Source organism: Cetorhinus maximus, chromosome 16 (assembly GCF_964194155.1).
Source record: "Cetorhinus maximus chromosome 16, sCetMax3.hap1.1, whole genome shotgun sequence".
NCBI classification, from domain to species: domain Eukaryota; kingdom Metazoa; phylum Chordata; class Chondrichthyes; order Lamniformes; family Cetorhinidae; genus Cetorhinus; species Cetorhinus maximus.
In genome coordinates, this window is record NC_135894.1 from 74,537,743 (window position 1) to 74,558,215 (window position 20,473).

At 45.2% G+C, this 20,473-nt stretch overlaps 1 protein-coding gene across 4 annotated transcripts in view; it reads left to right on the forward strand.

Annotated features, from left to right (window-relative positions):
• The window catches only part of LOC144691708 (uncharacterized), a 371,588-nt gene that overhangs the window by 175,139 nt on the left and 175,976 nt on the right, over positions 1–20,473 (forward strand). For all 4 annotated transcript variants that reach the window (XM_078560070.1, XM_078560071.1, XM_078560072.1 and 1 more), the window contains 5 exons: positions 2,573–2,653; positions 5,496–5,552; positions 6,413–6,505; positions 18,921–18,989; positions 20,279–20,353. In XM_078560070.1, coding sequence (XP_078416196.1) covers positions 2,573–2,653; positions 5,496–5,552; positions 6,413–6,505; positions 18,921–18,989; positions 20,279–20,353 — 375 coding nt within the window. The remainder of the gene's footprint in view (positions 1–2,572; positions 2,654–5,495; positions 5,553–6,412; positions 6,506–18,920; positions 18,990–20,278; positions 20,354–20,473) is intronic.

Genomic DNA, 20,473 nt, shown 5'->3' on the forward strand with positions numbered 1-20,473 from the left:
CTGCAGCAGAATTGTACTCAACCACAATCTGTAACCTCATGGCCTGGCATATCTCCCATTCTACCATTACCATCAAGCCAGGGGATCAACCCTGGTTCAATGAAGAGTTGCAGGAGGGCATGCCAGAAGAAGCACCAGGCATACCTAAAAATGAGGTGTCAACCTGGTGAAGCTATAACACAGGACTACTTGCGTGCCAAACAGCATAAGCAGCAAGTGATAGACAGAAACAAAAACTGAAAATGCTGGAAAAACTCAGCAGGTCTGGCAGCATCTGTGGAGAGAGAAACAGAGTTAATGTTTCGAGTCTGTATGACTCTTCTTCAGAACTAAGCAATTCCACAACCAACGGATCAGATCTAAGCTCTGCAGACCTGCCACATCCAGTTGTGAATGGTGGTGGACAATTAAACAATTTACTGGAGGAGGAGGCTCCACAAATATCCCCAATCCTGGAGGAGCCCAGCACATCAGTGCAAAAGATGAGGCTGAAGCATTCGCAACAATCCTCAGCCAGAAGTGCCAAGTGGATTATCCATCTCGGCCTCTTCTAGAGGTCCTCAGCACCACAGATGCCAGTCTTCAGCCAATTCAGTTCACTACATGTGATATCAAGAAACAGCTGAAGACACTGGATACTGCAAAGGCTATGGGTCCTGACAATATTCCGGCAGTAGTACTGAAGACTTGTGCTCGAGAACTTGCCACGCCCCTAGCCAAGCTGTTCCAGTACAGCGTCTACCTGGCAATGTGGAAGATTGTCCAGGTATGTCCTGTGCACAAAAAGCAGCACAAATCCAACCCGGCCAATTACCACCCCATCAGCCGACTCTTGATCATCAGTAAAATGTTGGAAGGGATCATCAACAGTGCTATCAAGCAGCACTAGCTTAGCAATAACCTGCTCATTGACGCTCAGTTTGGGTTCTGTCAGGGTCACTCAGCTTCTGACCTCATTGCAGCCTTGGTTCAAACATGGACAAAGGAGCTGAGCTCCAGAGGCGAGGTGAGAGTGACTGCCCTTGACATCAGGGCAGCATTTGAGCGAGTATGGCATCAAGGAACCCTAGCAAAACTGGAGTCAATGGGAATCAGGGGCAAAGCTCTCTGCTGGTTGGAGTCACACCCATCTCAAAGGAAGATGGTTATGGTTGTTGGAGGCTAATCATCTTAGTTCCAGGAGATCGTTGCAGGAGTTCCTCAGGGTAGTGTCCTAGGCCCAACCATCTTAAACTGCTTCATCACTGACCTTCCTTCCATCATAAGATCAGAAGTGGGGATGTTCACTGATGACTGCACAATGTTTAGCACCATTTGCAACTTCTCAGATACATGTCCAAATGTAGCAAGACCTGGGCACTATCCAGGCTTGGGCTGACAAGTGGCAAGTAACATTTGCACTTGTTCCAGGCAATGACCATCTTAAACAGGAGAGAATCTAACCATCACTTTTTGACATTTAATGGCATTACTGTCACTGAATCCCCCACTATGAACATCCTGGGTGTTACCTTTGACCAGAAACTGAACAGGACTAGCCACGTAAATATGGTAGCTACAAGAGTAGGTCAGAGACTAGGAATCCTGCGGCGAGTAATTCACCTCCTGACTCCCCAAAGCCACTCCACCATCTACAAGACACAAGTCAGGAGTATGATGGAATACTCTCCACTTGCCTGGATGAGTGCAGCTCCAACAACACTCAAGAAGCTTGACACCATCCTGGACAAAGCAGCCCGCTTGATTGGCACCACATCCACAAGCATTCACTCCCTCCACTACTGACAAACAGTAGCAGCAGTGTGTACCATCTACAAGATGCAGTGCAGAATCTCACCAAGGTTCCTTAGACAGCACCTTCCAAACCCACAACCACTACCACCTAGAAGGACAAGGGCAGCAGATAAATGGGAACACCACCACCTGGAAATTCCCCTCCAAGTCACTCACCATCCTGACTTGGAAATATATCGCCGTTCCTTCACTGTCGCTGGATCAAAATGCTGGAACTCCCTACCTAATAGCACTGTGGGTGTACCTACCTCACAGGGACTGCAGCAGTTCAAGAAGGCAACTTGCCACCACCTTCTTAAGGGCATTTAGGAATGGGTAATAAATGCCAGCCCAGCCAACATCCTGTAAATGAATTTTTTAAAAATTTCAATTAAGTAATAAATTAAATTAATAAACCTGGACTATAAAACTAGTTTCAGTAATGGTGACCATGACAAATATCATCGATTGCTGTAAAAATCCATCTGGTTCACTAATATCCTTTAGGGAAGGAAATCTGCCTTCCATACCTGGCCTGGCTTCTTTGTGACTCCAGACCCATAACAATGTGTGGTTGACTCTTAACTGCACTCTGAAATGGCCTGGCAAGTCACTCAGTTCAAGGGCAATTCGGGATGAGTTACAGAAGCTGGCTTGCCAGTGATGCCCACATCTCATGAAAGAGTAAAAAGAAAACATGATTGACTAACTTTCACTGAGCTTTATAGAATGACTTACTTTTGTATATTGCACATAAACTGAGTACAACTCCTGACAGGCTTTTCAATAACCATTTCAGGTGGTCAGTCAGCTTCCGATAGTGCAGATGTCCATTCTGGTAGCAGCTCATCACCGAAACCTATCATTCCAAGTAAACCAGGTATAATGTTGGACACAATATTTCACGAAGATATCTGAAAGATGCTAACAAGGTTATCTCAATTATGCAAAAACTAAAACAATTTGTATAACCCCTAAATTCTTGCGGATAAACCCCTCCCACGATGCATAATGTTCAACCTCTTAGTGTAACTATTGGAGTTATTGAATCTTCAGTATTTTATGGAAAAGTTTTCTCACTTAGGGAACTTTTAAAAATTATTTTTATTCTGAGATTTATGTGAAGAGAAGTCAATCTCAAGGGAAGAAATAAAAAATACTGGAAGAATGTTGGCCTCTCCAATGACTCTACCAGAAATATAGATAACAGCAGGAACATATCACATAAAAAATACTAACTTGGTTTCTTTACCTTAAATGACTCTTAAATTTTGCACCCCCTATTTAACTATTAGAAGGATGCTCCACTTGAGTGTTGTAAATTATCGAACAAAACAGAAAATCAGAAGTAAAGCAAGGCCTTGTAATTGAGAACACATCCAGATGACTTCTTCCCTTATTGAAAAACTGCCTAACTCAATGAAAGAAGCATGTCCTCTACTAAATCCCCTCTTTCCCTCTGAGGCCCCAGTGTTATATAGAAGGTATTGACATTCAGTGAAGTTTCATTACATTCCTGCTCTAGAGATTCTCAGCCATACAAGAACTATCATTGATAGCACACCTGCACTGCTGAGAGGCAGACAAATAAAAGCATTTTGACGTCGCCAACAACTTACATCAATACCCTGTTCCAAGTCTATTAGCCGCAAATATGGAACCTGTATCAGCGGCACCAACTTCTTAAATTCTAGAATAGAAAGTCCCTTCTTAAAATTATTGCAATGAAAATATTAGACCCCTGAATAAATATCCTTCATGCTATTCTCACATTTATGGTACTGTTCCTGATTACAGATGGTTGCTCTGCTAAAGTCATGGGTTGAATTTCAGCCAAGCTTCTCACAGTTTCCATTGAATTTATTATATCATTCAGTGGAATAAATCACAGAAAATAAGAACATCATTTTGCCAGTAGAAGTTCAGTTGTGCATCCAAAATGTAAAACATTTCATTTGGACTATGAAGGACATTGCCACCTCTTCAGATTATTTTTGGTTTCATTCTTTGCTGTCAGTTAACCCAGTAGATCTGCTAATAAGACAGTTTACAAGATGTCAACAGCCCAGAAGCCTTTTGGTGTTAGATTTAATGGGAGTTTTTTAACTCCACAAAAATGAGTGGGAGGGTGCCAGGTTGTGAGGGACTGGGGGCAAGGGTTGTGGGGGTGGGTGCTGGGCCATTAAAATTTAGAAAATCAAAATTCCAGCCACCACATGCCCACTTGCAGTTTCAACAGAGGTGGGTTGGGGTGGGTGGAGAGGGGTGCAAGTGTGCTAGGCGACTAACCTGCTTTCGAGAGGTGAGTCCAGAATTTTAATATTTTACATGCCTCAAATGTTATCACAGTTTTAAATTTATTGGCTGCAGGCTGGGTTTCCCAGGGCTCTGAAAATCCAGGCAATATTTAATTCAAGCCAAGGGTGTGTTGCTTGTCAGCTGGAAACCCAGCGAGACTCCTGCATTGCCTCCTTTGGAGAGGAACAAAGACCCTTAGGGAATCCTGCCCCCTGAGAGCTGCCGGCCAATCAAAGGACGGCAGCTGTCCATTGCAGGCAGCGCCCGGGAAAGTGGTGGGTGCTGGTCCCAATGCACCCATCAGAGGCCTAGGATTAGTGAAGGACCCCAGACCACAGTTGAGTAAGGGCGAGATGGGGGTCTCAGGGTGGGGGGATCGCAGGAGTAGGGATGGAGCGGGTCAGCAACAAGGGCAGGGAGGTGGCTCTCAGCAGATGCATCCCCCTCACTCCCCCCCCTCATCCTTCCCGATGCCACGTCCCTCAATCAGGCACTGAGTGCCTTTGAACAAGGGACCCCCAACTGCCCCCCCCTCCACCCCCCCTACCCTCAGGAGCCTGCAAGAAAACACAACAGGTTTGCTTTTCGAGCTTCTTGCGTGGTGACTGCCCTGCAGCTGCTAGTTGAATACCAGGGGAGGTGGGATCAGGCCCTTAAGCAGGCAATAATTAAGTGGGCCACTTAACGGCCTCAATTGGCGGCAAGGCAGGAGAGCTGTCCATGAGCCTTCCCACCCAGGACTTAATTAGGGCAGAGGGGTGAACGTGGTGGGGTCCCCATCCACCTGCCACCCTCTTACCCAATTAAATACTCCCCTTCCACATAACTCACCTAGAGGGAGCACATCAAGTTCTGCCCACCAGCAGCTGAAGAGAGGCTGGATCCAGTAGGTGATTGTTTTTCAGGAATGCTTGTGAGCCAGGAGCTGCTGCCCTACAGTTGCTCAAGCTTCCTTGCCCAAGGTTAGAAACCCTTCATCCCCTTCCCCAGTGACTGGCTGAGCTTCCCCCAATTGACCCGAGTTGCTTAATACCCAACTCCTACTCCCCCTAGCCTGTGATCTCTCTCGATCTTGTATCCATGATCACAACTCTAACCTTGCATTCAATCTCCCCCAGCCAAACAGCTCTCCCCTCTCTCCTCACTGCTCCATAATTGAGACCTACTAGCTGAGCTCCTCAGTCTGGCTGGCTGGCTGTGGGTTATGGAGAAATCCTTTAAAGCAAGGTCCTCCAGTTAAGTTCATCTGCAACGCCATATTACCTGCATGTCCAGGTTTCCCAGCCACCAGGACCTCCACCCACTCCCTCGCTGCTTCCCCTTAATAACGAGACAGATATTTCCCCCAGAAACCACTTTTCATTAAAAACAATCTTTCACAGGTCAATGCAGATTATTTATTGCTTTTATGTTGTTTGCTACAGAACAAACTCATGATCAGTTGCATGGCAAGGAAGACATAAATAAGATCAAAGATAAAGGTAAGTGTAATGGAGGAATAAGAGCTGTAGCACAATCCATTTGCTTCTGGAATTAGCAGCCAGACCATACATGCAATGAGTAAGTTAACAAATCATCACTCCAATATTCAGTCTTGCCTGCCAGGAACATGTCTTGGGGATTTGGCTGTGAATCCCGTGCAATGTTATATTCATTAATATAAATGGACCAAAAGCTATGAGGGGGAGAATAAGTCCAAATTTCCAATAAGTATCCCTACTGAGGTAGTGTAATACTGAAATTACCATCAATACGACAGCCTCACTCAAAGCCTGTGAGCATAGATGAGTTTCAGAAACGGAAATGAAACCACCCTTGCAGAGCAAAGGTGCAGTTCTAAGACTGGGATTTAGCCATGTTGCCAAGGAAAAAAATGGCATTTCATCTGACCTGAGCTGTTAATAAATAGTCAGGAAGCAGTTAATCCAGCCATTATGCGCAGAATAGAAATGTTCCAATCTGCAGTTGATCCCTCACCAATACAAGAAAAGGTATAGTTTCATTCTAAACTTAAACAAGAGTGTTAGCATGAATTACTTAAAGATGAAGAAATGAAGAGAATTGTCATGATAATTGACACAGGTTAAGATTTTGTCATTTGATTTTAAATCTTTGGACAATCTCAATTTAATACTTCAATGATATAAGCCTAGAGCACTGAGACCGGATGATCTAATCACGAATATCAACTTTTCAAAGTTGTACGATTTTCAGACATCAATTAGCTCATGTCTCTGCTTAATACTGAATACTAAAGTAACTCTAAAGCTACTGCAATGACTTTTAGCAATAACATTGTTGCTTTTGTAATTTCTCATGTTATTTCTGCGATACGTTACAGAGACTTCAAATACAGTCACGAAACCATCGTTGAAAAATGGCAAGATCAAAAAATCAAAACCGAAATCAGAAATGAAACCATTAACAACAAAAGGTAATATTCTGACCTCTCAGTACCCTGATGAACATCCAACACAACAGATAATAGAAAAAAATCATTGATTATTAATCATGTGCTGCTTTTCTAAAACTTGGTTTGGGTAAAATTCAGTTCAGAAGAACTATTAAATAGAGCAATAGCAGTTCATTTTGGAATCTTCCTCTTTACATTGGGACAGAATTTTACGTCCCGCGCGCCTGACCCGAATGGGCATAAAATAGCGTGAATGACATCGGGCAAGTGTCCCAACGTCATCGCGCACTCGCGCGATATTTCAGTCGGTGGGCACGCGCGAGAGTCGGCAGTGCACCCGCCAGCAATTGAGAGGCCTATTAAAGCCATTAATCAATTCATTTAAAGCAATTATTCGCTGCCCATCCAACCTTACACTTGGCGGGTAGGCGAATCGGTCGGGCGGCCTTTGGATTTTTTAGGAAAACTCACCCGTGGGTGCGATGAGGTTTCCATAATTGAAAAAATATTAAAATTTTGGGGCAGAATGTTTCAAATATGCACGTTGAAGTGAGTGAATCCGCTGTGCGTACATTTTTTCCAGATTTTTAAAAACTTTATTCAATGGTTTAAAAATCTTCAGCTCCCTGAGGCAGCTGATTTGTTCCTGTTGACTACTTATCCGTTCTTCTTGCTGTAAGTCTTCCCAAGGAAGCTTTTGTATACTGGATACAGTGCAGCGAGGGTCAGTGTCTGAAATTCGTGCAGGTACATCCTTTTTGTGAAGGTACAGCCTTCAGGGAGCTTTCAGTATGCGCTCCCCTCTACATGTGCGGACTTTTGCGCCCGCCCTCCTCCTGCCCCCCACCCCGGCAGTGCGGAGTGTTTCAATGTGCGTTTTGCACTGGCTGGCTGCTAATTGGCCACCCAGCGTGAAATTGCGGGCGGGGGCCAATCATGGGCGGCGGGCCAATTGTGGGCGGGGGGCCAATCGTGGGCGGCGGGCCACTTCCCGACTGCTCCTGGGCCCACCTGCCGCGCCCACCTGCGACCCGAAAATCCTGCCCATTGTTTCAGTAAACTTTCCCCTCCTGCAAGTTGTTAACGGGGATATTATTTTTGTTTTTAAGCAACCCTCTTTTTTTGGACAACCCTCAATAAAATATGGATTGGACATGGCCTATGTGGCCACCTGATGTACAAGTGCCGCCTCACAGCCTCGCCTAGCTGCGACTGAGGAAACCTTGTCTATAACATGGAGCACATAATAACACCTTGCCCATGATCAAGTTTGAGGGTGACAACCTGGAGTTATACTTGCTGTCCAGCAGGGCATTGGACTGGTTAAAGAATTTGGCGTTAAAACTGTGATGACAGCTTCTGCTCCTAAAGCCATACGAAAGAAGAAGAAGAAGGGGATATTAATGTCCCGATTCCAAATATTCTGACATCAGATAAGCTCTTCCAAGATTTAGGGAGAGTCAGCTCCTTCAGGTTGCATTGAATTACATAGAATTTACAGCACAGAAACAGGCATTTTGGCCCAACTTGCCCGTGCTATTTTGTATGCTCTGAAATGAGGCTCCTTCCGCTCGACTTCATCTAACCCTATCAGCATCACCTCCCATTTCTTTTTTCCTCATGCATTTATCTAATTTTCCCTTAAATGCATCAATGCCACCCGTCTCAACTGCTCCACAAGGTGGGCTGAATTTTCTTAACCCTTTGGAGATGGGCAGGGAGATGAGACAGCTGGCAAGATGGCATTGAGGGGAGCCCGACATCTTGCCATTGCCATGGCATTATTGCAGCAGTGGGAAGCTCAGTGGCACTGGCAATCAATTCAGACAATTAATTGCCCAATTAAGGGTCACACCCTGCCCTCACCAGCATTTTACGGGCATTAGGAGGGGCTGCTGCCACGTGGGGAGACTGCAATGTAAACCCTGGTGGCCTCCCAGCAGGTTCCAGGAGTGCCATCCTAGTTTGGGCACTCCTTGACCCACACAAGGTCCCCCGGCAGCAAAGGCCTTCCCCGTGCCCAAGGCACAGCCGGAAAAACCCTCCCTACCCCGATAGCCAGTGGCTGTCTGCCTGGTTCCGGCTTCCTCAAAAAGGATCCCACCCATCTAAGAGGCTGCCTTAGCATTGAGGCATCCTGTCCGTGCTGCAGCCTCGGCAGTGGCCGCCGCTAGTGATGGCACTGCTGAGCTGCTGGTCCTCTGTTAATTGGCCATCGGTGGCAAAATGTTGCCCAAGGGTCCCAATGCCTGCTGGAGCAGGGGCTGCTCCCACATTCCTCCCCAGCTGCAGTACGTGATCCTTTGGGGAAAATTCCACTCAATAGAAAGTTCCAGATTCTAACCACTCTTCAGTTAAAGAGTTTTGCCCTGAATTTCCTACAGTGAGTATTTTATATTTAAGACCCTTAATTTTGTCTCCCCTAATTAAAGGCATATTCTCTACCTCTACCCTGTCAACCCCTTTCATAATGCTGAAGACCTCTGTCAGGTCACAGCTCAGTCTTCTCTTTTCTAGAGAAAAGAGCCCCAGCCTGAGCAAACTTTCCAGCTGGGTATAATTTCTCATTTCTGGCTGTAAATACTTTTGTTCTCCTTCTCCAGTGTTTCTATATTATTTTTATCGTGTGCAAACCGGAGCTGTTCACAGTGCTTTAAGTGTGGTCCAACCAAAGTTGCATACAACTTTAATATAATGGGTTTGATTTTCAAATCGGTGTCAGGAGCCCGACGCCAAGATAATTTCCATGTGCTGATCCTGCGCCGCAACTGTGTAGCTTACACAATGTTATCTTGAAATGGAAACGCCCTAACTGAGCTGGAGGCAAGCTCGACATCCAATTGGTGGCATCTAGCATCACCAGGAAGCAGGGCACAAGTGACAAAGGCAGACGGCAAATGTGATAGGGCCTGCAGCTGCCTTGCAGAAGAGAGCAGGCAGCACCTCAGAGGGCCAGTACGTAGCCTGACTGAGCATAAAAATGGGCCAAATGGAAGGTAAAGCACACGATTCGGCATAAGATTCCTCCAGCTCCCAAAATTATTCAACATTAAGAAAAAGCTTTCTCTTCTGCCCGCTTTGAACCTGACAGCTGTGTACTAACATGCACCAGACTGTTCAGCTTTGGCGATTTCAACTTTGAAAATTTCTTTCTCGCCCTCTCCAACCCACTAACAAGCTTCTCAAGGAGCTTGATAGGCTGTAAATTAGTGGCAAGCAAGTTCCCCATTCCCCTCCTTCCACCCTCCCTTTGAAAATTACATTGGGCAGAAATTTTTGCGCGGCGGGCGGGCGTGCGCCCCACCAGCTCGAGCGTCAAGTGACCTGCGTTGACGCCAGCCAAGTGTGCCGATGTCAACGTGCAGTTGCATGATAGTTCGGTCGGTGGGCGTGCGCCAGAGCCGGCAGCACACCCGCCGACAATCAAAAGGCTTGTTAAGGCCATTAAGTTATCAATTAAGCTAAATTTTTCACTGCCTGTCCAACCTAACAGTTGACGAGCAGGCGAAAAGGCCAAGCGGACTTTGCAACTTTTTAGAAACTTCATCCATGGGCGGGATGAGGTCTCCAAAAGCAAATAAAAACAAAAATAAAAACTTTAATTTTTCATTAATAACATGGCCCCTGCTCATGTGACAGAGACATGTTTCATTGCATCTTTATTTTTAAAATTTCTTTTATATCTCTTCATCTCCCTGAGACAGCTCCGTGCCTCAGGGAGATTATGCAATACTCACTTGCGTGCATGCGCGCAGTTCGCGCTGGTCTGGCTCGCACTCCTCCCCCCGCCCGCACAGGGAGCGCTCAGCACCACGGCTCGCGTTTCAAGGCCTGCCAGCGTGAAATCGCGGTCTGGTGCCGATCGCGGGCGGGCGGTTGGCTTCTCGACTGCCTCCGCCTGCCTGCCCCCTTTGAGCCAGCCCGCCAAGGGCAAAATTCTGCCCATTGTGTTCCAGAGGCGGTGTTATCCAGTGCCTCCCTCCAGAAGTGCGATTTTTAAATCACAACCGTATTCCTTCCCAACCCCACCGGCAATTGAAAATCCCGGCTAACCTCTACGCGTTTCAAATCTACCCCTCTAGATATTAACCCCTGTGCTTTTTTCATGACCATGTTAATCTGCATCTGCTACTACTACATCCCTTTGTCCTCTACTCCATTTGGGCAGATATGTGGGCTCTTTATTTTTCTTAACGAAATGCACCGCCTCACATCAATCTATATTGAAATTCATTTGCCCATTTCATGCCCATTCTACAAGCTTATTAACGTCACCTTGAATTTTTCCATGGTTTTCCTCAGTATTAACTGTACCACCAATTTGGTGCCATCCACAAATTTTGAAAAAGTATTTTCGATCCCTGAGTCAAAATCATTTATGTAAATAGTGCACAACAGATCTCTAGTAATCCACTCCAATGCCATTTACCAGTCTGAATAACTACCCTTAACCCCATCATTTTGTTTTCTATTTTGTGGCCAGCTTGCTATTCAGTCAGTTACTTGTCCTTTCATTCCACATGCTTTGTGTCTACTGTGCGGTAACTTGTCAAAAGCCTTTTGACAATATTACAACTACTGCATTACCTTTGTCAAACCTTTCTGTTACTTCTTCAAAGAATTCAGAAAGTTTGGTCAAGTAGGCCCTTGCCTTTTGAATTCAATGCTGACTGCTCTTTATTACATTTTTACTTTCTCGACATTTTCTTATTACTTCTTTGAGTAAGGATTCCATCATTCTTCCAGCACTGATGTTAAATTAATTGGTCAATATTTCCTTGGACTTATTTTATTTTCCTTTTGAAATATGTTATTTGTCCGCCAGTCCTCTGGTACTATTCCATGTTCTAATAAACGTGTAATAATGCCTCTGCTGTCTCTCGCCTAATTGCTTTTATCTCCCCCTTTCCATCTAAATGTCTTTTTATCCTTACCGATCTATTCTTCTAATGTCGTGCCCACCTTGTTTGTCTCCCTAGTGAATACTGAGGCAAAGTAATTGTTTTATATTTCTGTTTTTCTGTTATTACCTTTCAGTTTATATTGTGTCCCCTAATGGCCTTATCCCTATTCTTATTTTTCATTTGTTATTTATGCTCTGTGGAATACGTTGCTATTTCTTTTTATCTCCCTAATTTGATTTTGTAGCTCCTCTTTGCTTTCCTATTTTCCTTCTCTTCTTTTCTAAACTCTTTGTATTCTCTTTTGTCGCCCTTTCATTTATTGATACTTTGTGTATGCCTTTCACTTTTGTTTTTGTTTTACTGTTATATTTTTTATTCATCCATGGTGTTTCATTATTGGCCAGTTTGCTGTGTTTTTAATGGAATATATTTCTGTTGAAATCCTTTGATTTTGATCACCTTTTAAATATTTTTCCACTGCTACTGCACCTCATTGGCTATCAACATTTATTTTCCAATTTAATTTCCCTAGTTCAACTGTTTTCCCTCAAAATTACTTTTTCCCCCCAACGTATTATTTTTGTCTTTGTCTTACTCATGTCTTTCTCAATCTTTATCTTAAACTTGACTATGCTGTGATCACTATTGTCTCGATGTTCCCATTCTTAGTGTTCTACTCATCTGTGCCAGTTCATTTTCTTCCTTAGCCATTTTGTTCCTCATGGGCAGGATTTTGCCCTTGGTATCCGGAATCAGTAGGTGCGGGCACGGGCGGTTGGGAAGCCACCTGCCGCCCGCAATCGGCAGCGCTCCGCAATTTTACGCAGGTGGGCAAATTGAGGCCCACCCAGCGTGATATGCAAGCAGCAGCGCTGATTGCTGCCTGTGTGGGCAGGGGGCAGAGCGAGCAGGCCTAGCGCGAACTTTGCGCGTGCGTGCGAGGGGGCGTTGAATAATCTCCTGAGGCATGGAGCTGCCTCAGGGAGATGAAGAGATATTTTTAAAAATAATAAAGGTCAGAAAAAATTAATGGGACATGTTTTTAATTAAAAATGATAGTTTTTATTTCATTTCTATTTGATTTTGGAAGCCTTATCCTGCTTGTGGATGAGGTTTCCAAAAAAATGCAAAGGCCCTTTAGGTTGAACGGGCAGTGAAAAATTAATCACAATTGATAACTTAGTGGCCTTAATAGGCCTTTTAATTGCCCGCGGGCGCGCTGCCGCCTCCAGTGCACATCCGCCGACTGAACTATCATGTGACTGCGCATTGATGTCAGCACGCTCAGCCGATGTCATCGCGTGTCATTTCACGCTAGGTTGGGTTGGGCGCATTCCCACCCACCGAGCTAAAAAATCCTGCCCTCTGTAGTTTGCTTTGTTTAGAGTTAAGGCTCTAGTTTCGGATCTAACTAAATCACTTTCAACCGCAATATAAAATTCTATCGTATTATGGTCATTCTTTCAAAGAAGCCCCTTCACTAGAAGATTATTAATTAATCTTTCCTTATTGCACAATACTAGGCCCAAATAGCCTGTTCCCTATTTGGTTCCTTGGCATAATGAGCTAGAAAACTATCTTGTGAAAATTCCATGAGGTCTTCCTCTACACTATACTGCCAATTTGGTTTGCCCAGTCTTTATGAAGATTAAAGCCTCCTTTGTTTACTGCTTTACCCTTGCTAAGTGTGTCTGTAGTTTCTTGATTTATACTTTGCCCTACAGTACAACTATTAACCATTTTAAATATTTAAGATCTTTAAAGTCAGTAAGTGAGCCTATTGCTGCATCCGCTATCGATGCATGCATGCTGGGCTGCATCTTCCTGTATACTTGCAGTCAGAGATGGGTAAAATCTGGGCACAAAGCAAATACCTGGCATTAAGGATCAAGCAAACTTGAGTGCATGAGTTTTATGCACAGATTTCCTGTTGTGTATCCACACATTTAGGTTCTGACGTGTGTTAATACGATTGTTGGGAAATTTGGGTCTTAATAGGCATCTGCAAAACACGGGATTTAATTTTGAGTGTAACTTCCCAATTAATTCTGCAGAAGAAACTCTCCCCTGTGTTTTGTCTGGTCAGTACACGCTATTCTAAAACACTTTGTGCAAACACACTTGGTAAACTCGACATGTAGAACTATTGTGGGAGGGGTGGTGGGAGGTGGAGTGGCAGCTGGAGGTGTCTGTAGGGATTCTACTTGTTAGAGTTTGTACATTGTAACTCCAGTAAAGGATTGCTTTAATGCAGCATTTCAGCAAAATTATTGTGGACAAATAGCTGAACCCCTGCAGAAATTCAAGCCCAATGTTTTCAGTGAATTGTAAATAAATACACTTACGTGAAAGGTCAGAGTTCAGATCAGTACAACGGGTGGAATCGTCCGGTCCCGTTGGCAGCAAGTGTCATGGTGGGTGGGGGGGGGCACAATTCAGTGGGAGGGGCAGAAATCTGATGGTGTCCACCATGGCGGAATGCGAATCCTGCTGAAGGCCAGCGTGAAGCCAATTTGCACCCCGGTAGTGGGATTCAGTGTAAGACCTGACCGGAATCGTCCCCCCCACACCCAATTTACCATTACGCCAGTGGGAAAACACACCAGTCTAGAACATGACTGGACTAGTGTGATGTGCAGAAGTCGGGACTTACTGTTAGGGCCTTGCTGAGCTCGCGGACATCTGAGGAGAAGATGATGCTGGAGCCCTAGAGCTAGCAGACTCTGGGAGAACACGAGCATTGCACACTGGGTGGATTCTCATGGACATGGCTCCACCGCGAAGCAGACAGAAGGAGGGAGGCTTCCTTCGGAACATTACGGTCTTAACCATGGATGATCAGCGAGGGGGTGGGGAGAGGAAGGTCGAGCTGTGAGTGGGAGAGGAAGGTGTACAGGGGGGCACTGGAAGAGGAAGGTCTAGTGGGGATTAGGAGAGAAACTAGGGTGAGGTTGGGAGGGGGAGGAGGGTGTAACGGGGGAGAATGCAGCAAGTGGGGAGGTAGGTATAAGGGAGGAGGAAGTTGTAAGGGAGAGAGTTCAGAGGGAGGAAGGTGTCTGGCGGCAGAGGAAGAGGGGAGGAGGGAGTTTAGAGGAGGGAAGATATCTGGGGAGAGGGGGAAGATGTCCGTGTGGGAGGCGGGAGTAAGGGTGGAGGTGGGAGTAAGTGGGTGGGGTGGGGGAGGGCCGGGGAAATGTCCAGGTGAACATGCAAGGGAGGAGTCTGTGGAGTCACTGATTCACTCCTGGGGATTGAACTGAGGGTGAGCGTGGTAGGAGGGGAGGTTAGTGTGAGAGGGGGCAGAGAGAGTCGGTAGGGTGGGAGGGTGAGGTTGCTTTGGTAGCGATAGAAGAGACAGCAAACTTGGTTCATGGGGACTCGGAGGCAGACACAGACCCAGGGGGCGAGAAGGAGGAGGTTGTGGAGGTCGATATGGATGGAGTGGGATTCTCAGGAGGGTAAGGAACGTGCACATTCACCTGAACATCCTGGGAAGACAAGGGTTCGGGTTGGTAGGTGACGGTGGGGAGGTGGAAGGTAATGTCAGAGGGGGTCGACAGTGATGGGGGAAAGGACATGGGTGACTGGGGAGGGGAAAGGATGGGGGAGCTAACAGTATACTTCACTGCTACCATGGTTGTCAAAATTGAAAGTAGCAGAGCCTCATATTGGACGGGCTGCATGGGAGTGTGATCAGTGGGTGGGCGGCGATGCAGCTCAGCTCAGATGGACGACTGAAAGTGAACCCCAGCAGGCAGCATTGAAAATGCTCGGGACAGTAAGATGACTGTGATGGATGAAGGCTCCGCGTACGTAGGAGAATGCTTGCACGAGGCTCCAAAAGGCCCCGCCACACACACACTTCTCCCTCCAGAACCACTCGTGGCCCGGCTGCGTGCAGCTGAACTGCTAGTGGGCCAGTGGTGAGGGTGGGGTGGGTGTTCACCCGTGCAACCACTTGTGATAAGAATTTCTTAACTTTTCTAGGCCTACTATTTCTTCTAGTTGCAAGGGTAGAGACAGCCTGTGCAATGGTTGGCTCTGTTGCCTCTGATGACTTTAACTTTGATGATTTTTCTGGAGAAGCAAGGCCTTGAGGGCCCTGGCTTGTTTTGGCTGTCCTCCTATGGGCCAGCTGCTCCCTCTGCGGTGACAGAGGTTGAAGGGGTCACAGGCAAAGGGAACTCAAGAGGGAGGTTCTGAGATTCCTGTGGATAATTTGGGGGTGTCCAGCTGCTACTCCTCCCCCTCCGCCCGAGAGCCCCAGCCTTAATCCTTGAGGGGAAGGAGCACCTGGAGTGATGTCGAGGTGCCACGTTTCCCCCGCGCGTTGCCACTGCAGGAACTCACCCATGGCTACCACGATGGAGTGCAGGTCCGCACGCATCGCTGCGTTCTGCTGAACCAGGATTTCCATGGCATCTGCCATCCTTCCCTTGGAGACCACCATGAGTGCACATGGGGGCACCACTTCACCAGAGAGCAGCCGGACGCACCCCTCCGACTCATGTGCCACTCTGTTGAGGACTTTCAACAGCTCTGCGTGATGTTCCCCGACTTCTGCTGACTCTCCAGGATGAGTTGGAAGGCCAAATCCAGAGGCTCATCACCTGACTCAGACCTCACAGATGCCTCTTCTCCAGCAGTCCTCTGGTTCCCAGGGAGCTTGGCTGAAGCTGACTCCTCCTGCTGCGGACAACTGTCCGTGCAGTGACCACCAGATTGTGAATCCAAGTCTGCTCTAGATCTAGGTCCCACCGAGGTGTGTGGCTGCGCGTTGGTGAAGGGTGTGGGTAAGTGCTGTCGGTCTTCCAGGCTGCTTATTTCCAGCTCTTCGATGGAGGAGGTGTCCTCGGCTGGAGGTGAAGACCTGGATGGAGCTGACCAAATGGCTGAGTGAGGGAATTGGTAGCTTGGCAGAGCTCCCTGTGAACCAAAGTGGAGATAATTAATGCATGGCAGCAGAATCAAAAACTGGAGAGAGAGCGCTCAGTTGCGTTGAGAGAGGGATGATGTGGTGCAGGATACTCATGTTGGTGTTTGCCACCGATCTCACCGTCACCGCAGGCACAGTCCATGTCCTCACCAGTCAACGCAATGATACGCTGATCAAGGTAAGTGAGGGGCCTAATGTGGGCCAATCCATCCCTGGCCTGGGACCACTCCCTCCTGTTGTGAGTTGTTCTTCTGCATGAAAACACATGGTGAGAATGTGAACAGGAATGCGTGGCACTGCGTGGATTGTTTGTGTGGTGAGCAGAGCCATGGACAGCATGAGGATGCGAGCTCCAGAAGATATGATCCTGTTCGAGATGTGAGGGTGTGTGTGAGAGTTAATGGTGTTGTCCCTTGAGGTGTGAGATCACTGTGGATGCATGATGGGTTTGGGAGTGTGAGAGTTGAGAATGAGAATGATGAGGTGTTTGACTTATCCTGGCGAAACAGATGACATAATTCATCCTCTTCCTGCACTGGATGGATGACCTCCTCTGTGCTCCGGTGGCATTGACCATCACTGCCACCGCTTCCCAGGCTGGGTTGGTGACTCTGGTGGACCTCCTACAGCCAGAACGGGGGTAGAGGACATCGCGACGGCCTTCAACTGCATCCAGCAGGCGCCCCAGAGAGGTGTCACTAAATTTGGGGGCTGCCATCTTCTTTGCTTTCGGGACCATCTGTTGCTGGTCTGTAGGCTTGAAGTAGGCTGCGCTCTGGTGCACATCAAATATGGCGCCTGGAGCAAGAAGGCACTGAGGTCACAGTGTGGTGGGCAGATCCGAGCCCACCCACCAGCGATCCGGCTTGTTTCCTGTGAATGCATTATTAATGAGCTGGGACAGCTGGGAAGGGGATGACATGGTACGAAAGCCCGCCATTGCGGCTGGCAGGTAAAATTACTTTTTTCATGCCCACTACCACACTTAGCACAAATCTGGGAAGATTCTGCCCTATGAATCTGCACATTTTTCATTTCATATGCATGGAGAATAAGTGAATTTTCTGGCGGCATGCTGGAATGTAGAAAACATCACTAACTGCAAGAGATTAGATTATAACATCCAAAACAAGCCAGGATACTTGATCATTTGTATGCTATGCATACTGCTGAATTAAATAGTGGCTTTATTCCGTTATTGATTCATTTTTGGGCTAATATTGATTGCCATTGCAAATATTTTCCAAAGCAAAGTATGGATGCATTATAATAGTTATGCTGTAATGTTAAACTTTGAGAGAAATTCTTTTCAATCTTCTTGCCAAATTTATCTGCCAGTTCCCTCTCACTATTTTCCTGAAGGCCCTAAATCTTTTCTGGGATGTGGTTCCACAGATACCATTTGTCCTCCATTGTTACCCCCAAGTGATCATTCAGTGTGAAGCATGATCAGTGTTGTGAAGCTATTTAGTCACAGGAGATATTAGACTCAAGCCAGATTCTGTTCCAACCACATATTTATCTATCAGTAGGGTTGCTAGATACCAACCAGGAATTGGATCCTTGACGAATTTTCCTCTTCCTAATCCAGGTTAGCTGATGCTACTTGAAATTATACCACCATTCCAGCTAAGAGCAATACATTCAGCTCGGACCAGGGACCAAACCTAGAACCTTTGTGGGTACCGGATTTAGCAAACACAGCTCCCCCTGTTCATCACTATCCAATTTTGGCAAGATGGCTTAAGCATCCTTCATTTACATTTGTCAGGGTCCTAACACTTGAATTAGGTGAATGCTTGTGAGGCATTAAAAAATTGCCTTACTCAATATTGGATCAGGCATTATTATTATTTAGATGTATTTTGGGTGTGAGATGTTGGTCCCCAAATTTAGTGCTCCTTGTGCCCTTGCTGAAGAATAGCAGTGGCTATCTAGTCAGATTGTCATATGCATGTGGTGTGTAGGTATCTATATACATATTAAATCAGTATTTCAATATTTTTCTTTTTTTTGATTAGTTCATGTACTGTGCCTTGTATAAACTGCATTAAATCGTCTTATGAACAAAGTGTTCTATCAGTACTTAGTGGCGTATTTATACTCGCATGAAGTACAACATGATTAGATCTAATCTGGCTGCTAATAAAATGTATTATATCATCTAAACATAAACATCGTCTAAGCATGGAGTTCATGTCACTTTGTGAAACATATGTCACTTAGCTGATAGGTTACTTTTGGAATTTATTTTGCTGCCATGACGTTCTTGGAACAGTATTGTACTTAACCAAAAACTTTTTGCTATCGAGACATTTTACTCTTACAAGCCATCTGTATGTTGGTCCTGAAGTTTTGTGGATGTTGTTCTAGTCTCCTGTAATGCCATGAGAGGACTGATCGAAACCCGGATGCCAGCTGTCCACCAAAATGGTGGTGGTGTTCTGGGCGGTGGGGGAATGGCCTGTTATTTTGCCGATCTTCTGCTGGAATGGGACATCAGGACAAGCCTCCACTGAATTTCAGGGTGAATCTAACTTTAAGGGAGTGGAATTGTAGCTTTATTTTTAATAATGTGATCTATTATAAATTACAGAATCCAAGCTGCCATCCTCAGTCAGCCCATCCTTCCCATCGAAACCTGTGCCTAAATCTGATCCAGCAGGCAAGTTCATAAGCAAGTTTTAAAATAGTTAACACAGCTATGAATATTTTCCATCAGGATCTTTACTCAAAGTGCATGCACTGTTGGTCATTATATATGCACACGTATATGGACATGGATTCAATTAAAATTCTTAAGAATCTCTTCCAATATTTGGAATTGCTTCAAGTCATAATATAGGCATTTTAATTTGAAATGACTTGACTTTTATGACTGCTGATTAAAATGTAAATGATTTCCCTCATGGCTATGAGCTTAGAAAATTTACAGAAACATTTTTAAGCACAAACCTCTGCAATATAACCATTATCTATTTTTTTCACTTACCCCTTTTCAATAGTTCTCATGCAGAATTGTACAACTTATTTGAACTTTTTAATATATGCAATGCAAAACTTTAGATACTCTTTTAACCTTTGGCTGCGTAGCATGGAGTTCATGCAAATAATTATGCGGTTATGTCTGGGTCTTGCTGAAAGAGATTAATCGTTGCCTATAAATGAAGTTTGTTAACTTTCCAGAGCATCATAATTTGTTGTATTAATTGAGTGAACTGATGTCACTCTAAACATTGACTGTGAATGTTAAAAACAAGAATGGTTTGGCTGCATCTTTTCAGTAAATCAAACACATGGTAATTTGATGCTTGCATGAAGTGTACAGTACAGCCAACGCCCAACACTACTTAGCAGAAAATAATTTCTGTTTCTTAATTGTTATGAAACCATATTTGTTTTGTACCTTTGTTCTTGCAATGTCACCAAAAATAGCTAACAAAGAAAATGTTCCCTAACTGTTCCTTCTGTGCATTTATTTTCCAGCGTGCTCTGTGTTACATTTTTGGAAACGTACTCTTTAATCAGTCTATTAGTGATGTTTGCATGAAGTTTGTTTTCTGTCAATCATCAGCATACTTTTGTTGAGTATATTGTTTGATTATAATCTTCCCCACTCACCAAGGAAAAAGAGACAGGTGGTGACACCTTGGAGCGATCTGTATCTCCCTGTGTTATGTTGCATGGCTTTATACGTAACATGACATGTATGCAATGTGAATTTCTCTTTGGTTAGCATTGTGTTTTGTGATTCGATTGCCATAATTTCTTTGATAATAACCAGAAGTTCTGCCTAACTTGTTATGACCAAGCAATGAGAATATGCATCTGTTACTGTCAAGCCTAAGTTATCACACATGTAGAGGAAGCACCAGTATTTTAAACAACCCTGCATCATTTTAAGTCATTGGTGTGTCGGATAACTTTATACTTTTTTTCTGAAAAACATTGCAGAAATTCAGATACCAGTTTTCCTCACTCCAAGCACACCTTCTGAACTTGAAACCATGGATAAGCAGCAACCCACAGGTAGACTCAATAATTGGAATAGCATAGGTGTGTTATTTCATTAAAGGTGGTGTGCACTGTCACCATGCATTACTTCTATAAATACATCAATGCCATCATGCTTATGCATGGCTGAAGGTT